Raw genomic sequence first — 11,678 nt, 5'->3', positions numbered from 1 at the left:
GCCCTGAGTTAAGGCCCCAAGAAGCACCGGGTTAGTCTGCGCAGTCAGGGGAGCCTTCCTGGAGTGAGTGGCGGCGAGGGAGGATGTGAGTCCAGAGACCCTGCAACCCCTGGTGCCCACTGACCCCTGCAGGGACCTTCCATGGACCCCCCTTGCATGGCTCAGACCCCACCCCACCTACCCTTCAGAGCTTCTCACTAGAAGTCCAGGCTGTTCCAGGTGGGCCACCAGACCGTCCTCACCATCCCCAGTTCATCCCGACTCCTCCGACAGCTGCCACCAGGGAAACTGCACACACCAAACTGTCCTCAGAGCCACCCCACGGCCTCCCTGGCCCCGGAAACTGCCAAGCAGAGCATCTTCTCTCTCACAGCACTGCCCTGCAGTGCCCGCCCTGCCCCACACAGTCCCTACCGTCCCCACTGTGTTCTCACTGCTCCCTGTGTTCTCACTTGCCTTCCCCAGCGTCCTCACTGCCCCACAATGTCCTCAGTGTCCCGTGTTCGTTCTCAGTCCCCACCATGTTCTAGCTGTCCACACAGCATCCTTGCTACCCCACAGAGTCCTCAGTGTCCTCTCTGTCCCAGAGTGTCCTTGCTGTCCAAATTGTCCTCGCTTGTCCCCACAGTGTCGTGTGTCCCAACAGTGTTCTCACTCCCCAGTATCCTCCTCCTCACTGTTTTCACTGCTGCCCGTGTCCTCATTCCCCAGTCGCCGCACTGTCCACAGTGTCCTCACTGCCCCACAGTGTCCTCAGTGTCCTGTGTCCAACTCCCCAGTGTCCTCACTGTCCCCAGTGTCCTGTTACGTGTTGTCCAAACTCGCCCGTCTCCCCGCTCTCCAGCGTCCTCACTACCCTGCAGTGCATCATTGTCCTTTGGGCTTTCCTTCCCCCTTGAACTTCTCTGAGAGTCAATAGCTGGGAAAGGTTATTTGGGATGTATGAAGGCGTGAATGTCCCCTTGAATAGGTTCTCAGAGCTTTTTCTGTGGTTTGGGGGAGAGGATTTCCAGGTCTTTGGTGTAAAAACGGGTCACATGGGGAAGGGTTTATTCTGCGCTGTAGTTTGGCATGAGGGACCCCACAGGGTATGGGCTGCAGTTGGTCCCCTGGATCTGTCTAAGCATCCGGGGCGTGGGCTCGCCGCGATAAGGGTGGGCTTGCAGCAATCTGCCCCTGTGGGCCAGGGCCTGCAGGGGTGGCTGGCCTGGGAAATGGTGTCTGAGTGGAGGAGAATGGGTCCAGGTTAGGGCTAGGGCTCCTTGGGGCAGGGTCCTGTGGAGCTGGCAGGCCCTCCTTGCTCAGCGCCAGTCCGCTCCTCTCAGGATTCGCTGTCTCCAGCTGGTTCTGCCACTAGCGGGGCGGTCAGCGACAGGCGATGCGCCGCGCGAGCGCGCAGCCTCCGCAGCCGGCACAGCAGCAGCACCAGCAGCAGCGCGTGCAGCAGCCCAAGGCCGAGCAGCACCAACGGTATCACCAGCGACCACCAGCAGAGCGCGCCAGGCGAGCAGGCGGCACGAAGCTCTTCCTCGGTCAGGTAGGACAGTACGCGGCCGCGCAGTGATGGGGGCGCGGCGCAGCGCAGGTCGCGGTAGAGCCCGCGTTCCAGACGACCAGCCAGCCAGGCGCGCAGTGGTACGAGGCGGCAGTCGCAGCGCCAGGGATTGTCGCCCAAGTGCGCCTTACGCAGCCTGGGCACCGTGTCTAGCAGCCCCAGTGGCAGCGTGGTCAGGTTGTTGCCCGTCAGCACCAGTTCGGTTGTGTCCGGTGGGAAAACGACCGGCAGCGAGGCCCACGTCAGCCCGCGCCGCCCGCAGTCCACGACTGTACCGGCGCAGCTACATGGCGCAGGACAGACCGCGGCCGGGCGGCTTGGCAGAGCGAACAGAAGGAGCAATAAGCTGAGCGCCCGGCCTGGCCCTGGAAAGGAAGCGCGGCGGTTAGCCGGGTGGCCTGCTGGGCACCTGGCTGGGGTCCCTCACCACCCGGAGCTCGGAGTCTGACTCCAGTGCCGGAGACTTGCTTTCCGCGTTGCCTGCAAGCCTTGCCACCCCATCACCCCGCGCACGGGCTGGAAGTTCCCTCTAAGTCTGACCCAAATCGTCCCAACCCGACTCTGCTCAGGGAGTGGCCTCACCCAGCCACCAGACTTACCAGAGCCCATGGCGAGAGGATGGTGGCCCGCCTTGCTCTGGAGCTGGAAGCGCTTGTCGGAGAACCAGATGATAAGGCTGCCCCGCCCCTGCCAGGCCCCGGTGGTGCTCCCGGTAAGAAGACCACAGCACAGCCGTCCAGCCAGAAATAACCCCAAAGCTGCTGTGACAGGCACTGCAGCCGCTGATAGAGTTCTATCACCAGGGCCAGTGCCGTGCACGCTTCCGCCCCCCACTCGCTCCCAGGGGCACAAGGAGCACTCGGACACCCGCACAACGTTCACCAACATTGTTCTCCTGTCACCAGGACAGGATGGCATTCACAACTTAACAAAACTGGAGAATGGGGCTTGGGAAAGAGTTCATGCGGGTGGAGGGAGTAGGGGGAGGGCTAGGGAGCCCAGGACAACAATGCTGCTGGGGAGAAGGGATCCCCAGCCACAGGCAGGGAACAGCAGTGTAGGCATGAGGATTGCAGAGGACAGCCCACAGCCCCCTGCTCCTGCAGCCCTCCACAAGCCAAAGTTGGGGGGGAGGGGTGTGAGCTATCACAAACATCCCAGCCCCAGGTCACCCTCCCCTGCAGTGGGCTGGCCTCCTTAGGTCTGAAGAGATCCTAAGTGCTTCGGCAGCCTGGCCTGCCTGCTGAGCTTCAGGGTGAGAGAGGACCTGGCCGGCCCACAGCCACGTAAGGTGAGGTCTCAGCGTATGCTGGGAGGCCCACAGGAGCAGGGGAACACAGCTCCCAAGTCTGTGCTGTGGCACTGGGGTGGGGGAATAGGTTGGAGACCCCAAGGATCTGCTCCCCTATTCTGCCTTGGTTTACCTTCCTGCCTGAGTAGGGCCTGGAGTCTGGGTGCTGTGACCTTCTGGGGTAGAAGGTAAAAATCTCAAAAGTCACAGCCCACCCTAGCTCCTGCTCCCCCAAAGCCAAAGAGGGGGGCGTGTTGCCCAGGCCCCATGGAAACAGATACAAACGAAGGGAAGGGCTGATGCTGAGAATAAATTAGGGATGGCTGGAGGCTGTGACCCCATGCCTCCGGGTCAGGATGGGGACAGTCCAGGTCTAGGTCACTTGGGATTGGGGTTGCAACCAGGCCTGTTAGAGATCCAGAGGAAAAGGGTCGAGTCCAGGCCATTGGGGTTCAGGGGTGAAAAGGGCCAGTCGGAAGACCGGCAGTATATCCATGGCAATGTGGAGCTGGGGCTGAGTCACTGGTCCTGCATTTGCTGCTTCATCTTCTGCAGCATCTCCTGCATGCGCCTTAACTGGGGAGTGGGGCAGGAAAAACAGAAGGTGGGGTGAGAAATGAGATGGGAGGGTCCTGGCTCAGCCTCCAGCCCTCAGCCCCCACCACTCCCCACCCCATGCCTCACCAACCTCCTCATCCTTCATCCTAATAAGCTTCTCCGTCTCAGCGTCGGGGGTGGGCAGTGGCAGGATGGGGATGGGGCTCTCCATGCGGTTGTCCTGGGTCAGTTTGCTGCAGGTTGGACAAGAGGGACAGTGCTGGTGGGAGGTTCCGCCAACCTTGCCACTATCAAGGCTGCCCTTCTGAGTTCCCACACCTCTGGGCTGGGCTGAGGAGACAAGGTGCTGGGAAGCCGATTTGGGGGCTGGGGCAAGGTTCCAGTCTAGGTGGGCAGCCAGGACAGGTCTTGACCATAGAGATGTGCCCGAGGCCGTGAGGTACAGGTCCAGGTTTGGGGTGGGATAACACACCTGGTCATCTGCTGGATACAGTGCGCACGGTAGTTCTCATAGTGCACGTCACACGTCACGTCCTTGAGGTCGTGCATGTGGGTGCGGATGAGCATGTTGCGCAGCTTCACGAAGTCGCAGTGTGCCTGGTTCTCCACTGCGGGGCAGGAGTGGGCAGTGGGTAGGATGCCAGCCCAGGGGAGCCTTCCCACTCACATGCTGTGCCCTATGCCTGGACTCACCTTCCACAATCCCCCATGGGTACAGCCGCCCTCGGACTCGCTGCCCCTTGGCCTCCACCACCGTGTTGCTGCCGATAACCGCGAAAGGTGCACTTTCCTGGGGAGGGGCCGGTGCAAGGGCTCATGCCCAATTAGTATGGGTGCAGGGTTAGTGGTTAAAGAGGAGCATGGGCACTCAGGGTGGGTCAGCCTCTCCAGCATGACCATCAATGACCTCTCCCCAAAGAGATCCTGGTGTCACTGCCCCCCCTTATGGCCTCTTTGCTGCTGGCTGAGGCCAGAACTGGTGCAGCTTACATCTTAAGGTCTATGACTGAGCTTATACCTCCTAGTAATGCCCCTGCTAACTTTGGTTGAGTCAAGGGCCTGTCTGACCCTGTTCCTGGTCTCGTGATCCCCTGTCCCCAGCTTGGGCTCAGTCATAACCACTCTAGCTGCTGGGACACTCAAAGTCACTCCTACCCTCTGTTGCACAGAATTCTGGGAGCCAGTGGATACTTAGCCTGGTGGCCACTGGCCAGGCCCTTCTGCTGTTGACTCATGAGACTGAGGAGCAGGGTCAGGATGGTACCTTGCTAGCAGCTGTGCCTTTAGCTCCTGGCAAGAGCTCTGTGACTCACTAACCATGAGGGACCCAAACATACAAGCCAGGCAGGAACTTGGGCAACCCTAACCCTCTAGGGCTAAGTGAAGGACTCTACTGCCCACACCAAAAGACCCCTATCCACCCTCCAAGTTGGACCTGGGCACTTGGCCCACCTCTGCCCAATGGATTGTATGCTCACCTTTAGTTCCCGATCCTGCTGCTTGAAGTCCTCATCCTCATCTGAGTCACACTCAGGGAACTGGTACACATGGATCCCAAACTTGTCAATCTCCTCCCGGATCTGTGGTGGGACAGGGCTGTCAGATCAAGGGTTGGCAAGGTCCCCTGGGCCTTGGGTGTGGTGGCACCCAAGGTCAGCACACCCGGTGCCCTCAACCCAAGTCCTGGGCCAGGCCCCACTGCCACACAGGCTCACCCGCTCCTTCAGCTTCCGGATCTCACTGGGGACCAGACAGTCAGCCTTGGCAATGAGGGGCACAATGTTCACCTTCTCGTGTAGGGCCTTCATGAAACCCACATCCACTGGTCGCAGCCTACAGGGAGCACGCAGGGTGATGAGGGGCTGGTAGGGTTGATGGTAGGGCCGGGAGAGGGTAGGGGGGCTCAGGGAGGGAATGGCTGTGGGGGCTCAACCCACAGAGTCACGTACCCGTGCCCAAACGGAGAGATAAAGTACAGGCAGCAATGCACCCGGTTGTCTTGTATGTTCTTGCGGTTAAGGCCGCTCTCGTCCCGGAAATACTGCTCAAACTGCTGGTCCACGTAGTCGGTAATGGGCTTCCAGCTGCGGGCAGGAGGTGTGTGAGGTTGGGTCGTGAGGGCAGCAAGCTGGTGCCAGGGGAGGTGGAGTCAGTCTGGGCAAGGACTGTTCCCCAGCCAGGCCTTCCTCACCATTCAGAGTTGTTCACAGCATCCCCAAAGCCCGGTGTGTCCACAATGGTCAGCTTTAGCTTGACTCCCTTCTCCTCGATGTCCACGGTGTGCTTCAGGATCTCTACCGTCTGGCTGATACGTTCTGTAGGGAAAGAGATATGGCCTGAAGGGGCGTCTCTCACCCCTTACCCCCTACCTCGGGCAGCCAGGATCCTTTCTCATCCATCCTAGTGTTTTGGCCCTGATCACAAGGCCTGCCTGTGGTTTGGGCCACACCTCCTGGGCCCCAAACAGAAGACTTATGTTGTGGGGAGAGAGAAGGGTGGCTGGACCTGGAAGGGCACTCTTTGAGGGGTTGCACAGGAGGGGATGGTGAACCAGTGCCAGGAAGCTTGGGGTACACTTACCCTCAGCACTGAGAAGCTTCCGGTCCTTGTACAGGTCTGTGAGGAAGAGGCTGTGGACCAGTGTGGACTTCCCCAGGCCCGACTCACCTGCCCACAGGTACAGTGAAGGAGTCAAATTAGGTCTCAGGCCCCCACAGCAGAGCCTGGCCAGCCAGTGGCCCCAGCCACCCCACCTGGAAGCCTGGCCCACTCACCAGCCACCATGAGCGTGAAATCAAAGCCCTTCTTCACCGACTTCCGGTGCACCTGGTTGGGCAGCGTGGCAAAGCCCACGTACTGCTTGTCGATGTCCTGTGGGCAGGGGTGGAGCAGGTCAGAGGTACCCTGGGGTTCCTAGGCAGCTCCATGCCCTGTCCCCTACCCAGCTCAGGCAAGGAGGCAGCAGAGGACAGAATCTCCAAGATGGACATTTCAGTGGCAGAAAGGGGGTGAAGGCCTGGAGGTGGGCAGGCAGGTCAGAGGGTGGCTGATGAATGTACCCTTGCCCTAGCTTCAGCGAGGGGCTTTGGAGGGTCCCAAGACTGTGTCCGTGTGTGTGCGCGCGTGCATGTGTGTAGGGGGAGATGTCCAGCTGCCGCAGACACAGGCAGTATCTTCCCTTGAATGGTGGACAGAAGGCACCCAAACCAAGGCCCTTAGGACATGCCCCAGGTCCTTCATAGGAAGGAGAAGCCCGGACTCAATACTCACCCCTCCCGAGTGTCCCAGGGGGTGGGAGGCCCCCCGTGGCCCAGATCCAGCCGCGGGGGTGGCTGGCTGCAGCAACGTTGGAGCAGGGGCTATTTATAGATAGCGGCGCAGAGCCTCCCCCGCCAGCGGGTCCCGAACCCACCCTCTGTGGGCCCTGGCACGGCCCGCCCCTGTCACATCCCGGAGCCTTGGGACCTGGTCCCAGCAGGCGCGCACACACTGACCCACATTCTGTCCCCTCTCCACACACACCTTGAGCCGCCTTTGGGCCTGAGTCCGCGGCGACAGCAATTGCTCCACCAGGCGGTCCTGGGGCGCTGCCAGAGAGTCCATCGCAGCGACCCCCCACACACCCTGCTGACGACTTCGGACCCCAGACCAGGTCAGGCCGACAGGGGCCCAGCGTTCTCGGGGGGGTTCAAATGTAGTGCCTCGAAGCCCTGCTCTCGTTCCCGTTTTAGGGACACGGGAATTGAGTCCGGGAGGCCGGACGTGGCCCACCCGGGGTGCCGCCAACCTCGGAGACCGCGGGAGCCATCCCCCTGCCTCTGAGGACCCGGACCCGCCCTGAGACGCGCGGCGTCGCAGCCACAGCCGGCCCCGATCTGCACGCGAACCAGAGGCGGGGCTCCGCGCAGAGACCGCCTCGCCCGCTGTCGCCGGGAAACGGTCGCCTGGAAATTGGGCCGCGGGCGGAGCCACCCGAAAGCTGTCGCGGAGGGCAGGGCCGAGCACAGGCGTCGGGGGACTCGGCGCAGACAGGGAGCCCACGTCCTTGTCTGTGACAGGACCCACGGCCTCAGTCCAGACGTCGGGACAACCGGAGTAAAGAGGGGTAAGGGTAGGCCGGGTCCCACTGGCGGGCCGTTGGGGGTGTTGGGGAGAGACTGTGGCCGCGGTGTCCCGCCCCTCCAGAGGTGCGGTGTAGCTTCCGCCCGCCAGAGGGCGCCAGAGGCCGCACCCACGCGGGACCAGCCTGTGCACCGGGCCTTCCTCGCAGACTCCACAAGAAAGCTGCCGGCGGTGTCACACAGACCAGATTACCCAGGGGCACAGTCCTCCTGGCACTGCCCCCTCCCCTATGCTTGGGGCTGAACTGTCCCAGCCCTCTCGTGTGTGCGCCTGTTTGTATGTTTGGGGCTACATAACTGGCGTGGCCCCAGAGACATACCAGGGAACTGGGCGAGGACAGAGCCCACCTTCTTCATGAATCAGAGCCAACCTCAGCCTGGACCTGCCCACCCCAGGCCCAAGGAGACTTAGAGCAGGAAGGGGCCAGTCAGAGCATTAGCCACCTACCCTGCTCTACCTCTGGAAACTTGGAAGCTGCAGCCAGCATGTCACTCCACAAACCTGAAGGCCATGCATGCGTTGCCATGGCTTTCCTCAGAAAGCCCTTGCCAGAGGAGGGGGGCATGTGGAGTGGGCCCCCCTTCATGCAGGCACTCCTTCCGAGCCTCTCTGCCTGCTCTGACCCACAGAACCAGGCACTCAGGAACTAGAGAGCTCCAGCCAGCTCAGCCCTTACCCCCATGTGGCCACCCCAGGGACCACAGTGGTCTCCTGAGCCACCAAATTCTCACCATGCCCCACTAGAATCTGAACAAGACAGCACCAGCTGGACAGGAAGGGAGGTCTGGCAAGGAGCTGGATATGAAGAGATGTGGCCCCTAGACTACATGTGTCTGTAGGCACAGGCAGCCCCCAGCTCTCCCCCACTGGTGCTGCTGTGGGGCCTGGAGCCGCTGGCACCTGGGGAGAAGGAGTGGGCCCCCAGCTGGGAACAGGAGCGTCTTTCATCCGAGAGGAGAGTGTGGAGAACGGGGGAAGCCACAGGCCCCCACTCCTCACTCCAGGCCATGCTGACCTGCAGGCGGCCTCTGGACTGAGTCCACTTTAGACAGGGCCCTCAGCCCAACACCCACTCAGAAGACCGGCGTCTCAGGCCCAGGGCCTCTCCAGGAAGGCAGACAGACCTGGGTCTGGGCTCAGGCTTAGAGGGAGCCTCAGCTCCGCACAGCCTGGTATCTAACGGAGCTTGGGGCTCCCAGATTGCCTCATTCCCCCCCGCCCCGCCAGGTTAGGCAGCCTCTGGGAGCCATAGGTCGGGAGGTTGAGAGTCTCACTCCTAGCTCTCAAGTTGCCTGCCCCATCACCCAACTGTGCCCAGACAGGGTCCATGGACTCCTTGGGGGAGCCTCAAGGAAGGGGCCCTGCCACCCCCTTTCTCTGGCACCGAAGCACAACAAATTCTCCTCACGCTTCCCGAGCCCTAGACACACAGCTGTGCCCACCTCCTCCTGGATCCTGAGACTCTCGAGGCATTTCCATTCTTAGAATCGCCCGAGTCAGCTCTGGAAGCAGTCACCAGAGCCGACAGAGCCTCCATCACTGCCTGAGACTGGGTGGGGATTGGAAGAGGGGGCACAGAGGGCCACCAGAGCCCTCCTTGTGCCAGAGATGCAGAGGAAGCACAGAGACCTAATAGAGCTCCCCCCCCAACCCTCTTTCACAGAGTGTGAATGGGCTGTGGCTCAGTAACACCAACAATGGCAACAGTGAAGCCCTGTTGTGCCCCCCCCCAGGTCCACAGGAGCCTTCCCTAAACACCTGGCTCCCTGGCCCTGCTCTGGGGCCTCCCCCTCTGGTTACATGGTGCCCTCTCCCTCAGTTTCCAGGGGCAGGGGATGGGTGAGGCTGGCACCTAGCTGACTTTGAAGGGGAGGCACACACAGGCCTGAAGCAGCTAACACCTCAACAGGAGAAGTCCCCGGGGTGGTGCTGGGCAGCAACTGCTGGGCCCAGTGGCTCCAAGTGACTGCAGGCCCAGGAGAAGCCGTGGGAGCTGGTCTCCCAGGCTTTCCCTCTCTCTCCCTAAAACAATGGCTTGGTGGCATGTGTCTCTGCATCATTGCCCCACTTGCTCATGATGGGGAGGCAGTTCCCCTGCCTGGGCTCCCTTGGGAGCCCCTCACTGGCAGGGTGAGGTTGATGGGGCCCCTCCCCACGAGCCCCACGAGTCCCAGGGTGGGGCGTGTCCCTGCCAGGGACTGACATCAGGCAGCCAGTGACTCCCAGCCCCTACCCCACCTACTGGGCCTCACCTCGCCCACCTGCTTTACTCTGGGCCAGCATTTTAGAGTTCCATCAGCATCTACCTGGTGTATGAACCCCCATACCCGACAGGCCTGCAGGGCCACCCTGGTGCCAGAGTTGGGCCCTTCTTTTCTCCCCCCAAACATAGCTGTTCTCAAGCCAGAGGGGCTCTAGCAGGGATGCTTCAGAGCCCCCAGATCACCTGGTTAACCACCCACATCCCCCTCTCCAGGTTTCCAGCTCCGTTTAACCCCAGCCTCCTCTGGGTTTCACAGTGGGTGCCCAGGCCAGCCTCCTGTGGGGTCCTGCATTCCTAGAGGGTGGGGACTAAGCCAACCCCTCTGCGTGAGAGGCCTATTTGTACCCACTAGGTTGGAAGACCCTTGCTGGGCTCCGGGATGACTCAGACCAGGCCCCGGAGACTCCCAGTCTGGGGAAGAGGCCTGGCCACAAATCAGCCCACCCAAACTGGTATGGGGGAAGAGAGGATATAAGATGCAGAAGAGTGGGGTGGGGTGGGCAGAGGCTCCCCTGTGGGGCTAACTCAGGGTCTCTGCTGGCTGGTGGACACAGAGACCCTGCCCCCAGGGTCCCTGGGTGGTGCAGGGTCCCCCAGCCTGTAGCCTGCCATAACCAGTGCCCTTACTCCAGGTCCTCAGCACATGGCCTGAGACCAGGTCAGCCTGAGATGCAGGTGCTGGGCCAGTGGGAGAAGGGCACAGAACTGTTACCCCCATCCCGAGAGGGGTGCACACTCCTGCTGTGAGGGTCAGAGGCCAGACCCTTGGGTCATGGCGCCCACTCCTCCCATCCGCAGCCTCAGGCACTGCAGCACTGCCTAAGCTGACAATCGGTTATCAGGTTATCACGACAGGGTGGGGTGACCGCCCGCAGGGGCGGGGTCGCGCCTGGGCTCTGGCAGCGTTGCTACCACAATAGGTGACAGCCGGCCGGGTGGACGGCGGAGCGCACGTACCTGCTTGTCTTCTGCTGGATCAGGGTCGGTGTACGGTCGGGGTCCGGGTCCAGGCGGTTCCGGGCCGGCGGGCGGGGGAAAAACGGAGAGACATGGTGAGAGACGGGTAGGCGGCAGGGACAAAGGCGCGCGCGGGCGCGCTGGCAGGCGCCAGGCTCACCTGGAGTCGCCAGCTTGCTCTTGTACCTCAGGCCTGTGCTCATGGTGGCCGCCTGCGGGGGACGTGCGGCGGGCGCGCGGGCGGGGCGCGGCGACGAGCGGCGAGGCCGAGGCCGGGCTGCGGGGTGACCGGCCCTCCGCGCGCCACCGCCCGCCCCGCCCGCGCACCCGGCAGCCAATCGGCGCCCGCCGCGCCCACGCGCGACCCGGGGCGGCCCGCGGGGGCGGGGACCGGAGTGCCCCCCACCCACTCCCGCACCGGCGACCTGGGGGCCACGCCCCTTTCATCTGGCCCGCACCATGACCACCGCCCCACACCCTGCCCCACCTCCCTTGTCCCGTCGCCCACGCCTGGACTGCAACTCCCTCTCCTCATGGCCCCCAGTCCAAACCTGGGCCACTGACCATCCCACCCTGCGGTCCCTCTGTAAAAACTGCCCCTTCGAGTCTGGGTGCCTCCTGCCAGCTCCTGCCCTGCAACCCCCTCTGCTCTGCAGACCCACACTGGGGGAAGGCGGAATTCTGGCTTTCTGCGCTGGAGAGCAGCAGGAGCATGTGAAGGGAGGGCCAGGGCTTGCACCCCATTTGCATGTGAGGAAGTGGAGGCCCCAGACCTGCAATGAAGACACGGAACTCTCCAACATGAGTGCCTCCCATCTCTGTCACAATCACACTCCTGGGACCCTTGGCCTGGGCCTTCCTGGACTGCTCCCAGATGGCACATCTGGAGCCTTTGGTCCTTCAGAAAAGGACAGTTAGACCCGTGGTCACCA

At 62.2% G+C, this 11,678-nt stretch overlaps 2 protein-coding genes across 4 annotated transcripts; both read right to left on the bottom strand.

The window, feature by feature from the left end:
* Positions 1-1,032: 1,032 nt before the first annotated feature.
* GP1BB (glycoprotein Ib platelet subunit beta) lies at positions 1,033-2,489 on the bottom strand. Its single transcript, XM_028527988.2, has 2 exons — positions 2,155-2,489; positions 1,033-1,920 (listed from the first exon to the last, which is right to left on the bottom strand). Exons 1-2 carry the CDS (start codon positions 2,471-2,473, stop codon positions 1,322-1,324), a joined length of 918 nt encoding a protein of 305 aa, XP_028383789.2. The 5' UTR covers positions 2,474-2,489; the 3' UTR covers positions 1,033-1,321.
* Positions 2,429-11,048, bottom strand: SEPTIN5 (septin 5). Of its 3 annotated transcripts, none has more exons than XM_028527987.2 (12): positions 10,907-11,048; positions 10,747-10,757; positions 6,179-6,275; positions 5,985-6,071; positions 5,596-5,719; positions 5,354-5,488; positions 5,120-5,237; positions 4,883-4,984; positions 4,098-4,194; positions 3,877-4,012; positions 3,535-3,637; positions 2,429-3,422 (listed from the first exon to the last, which is right to left on the bottom strand). In XM_028527987.2, exons 1-12 carry the CDS (start codon positions 10,947-10,949, stop codon positions 3,366-3,368), a joined length of 1,110 nt encoding a protein of 369 aa, XP_028383788.1. In that variant the 5' UTR covers positions 10,950-11,048; the 3' UTR covers positions 2,429-3,365. The 3 variants fall into 3 exon arrangements, with proteins under 3 accessions (XP_028383788.1, XP_035869525.1, XP_028383787.1); XM_036013632.1 differs by having other exon boundaries at positions 10,747-10,760; positions 10,907-11,025; XM_028527986.2 differs by lacking the exons at positions 10,747-10,757; positions 10,907-11,048 and adding an exon at positions 6,927-7,588.
* Between the last annotated feature and the right edge of the window lie 630 nt (positions 11,049-11,678).

This window comes from Phyllostomus discolor, chromosome 13 (genome assembly GCF_004126475.2).
Source record: "Phyllostomus discolor isolate MPI-MPIP mPhyDis1 chromosome 13, mPhyDis1.pri.v3, whole genome shotgun sequence".
Classification (NCBI taxonomy): domain Eukaryota; kingdom Metazoa; phylum Chordata; class Mammalia; order Chiroptera; family Phyllostomidae; genus Phyllostomus; species Phyllostomus discolor.
Note: the sequence above shows the minus strand (reverse complement) of the source record. Positions and strands in the feature narration are given on the sequence as shown.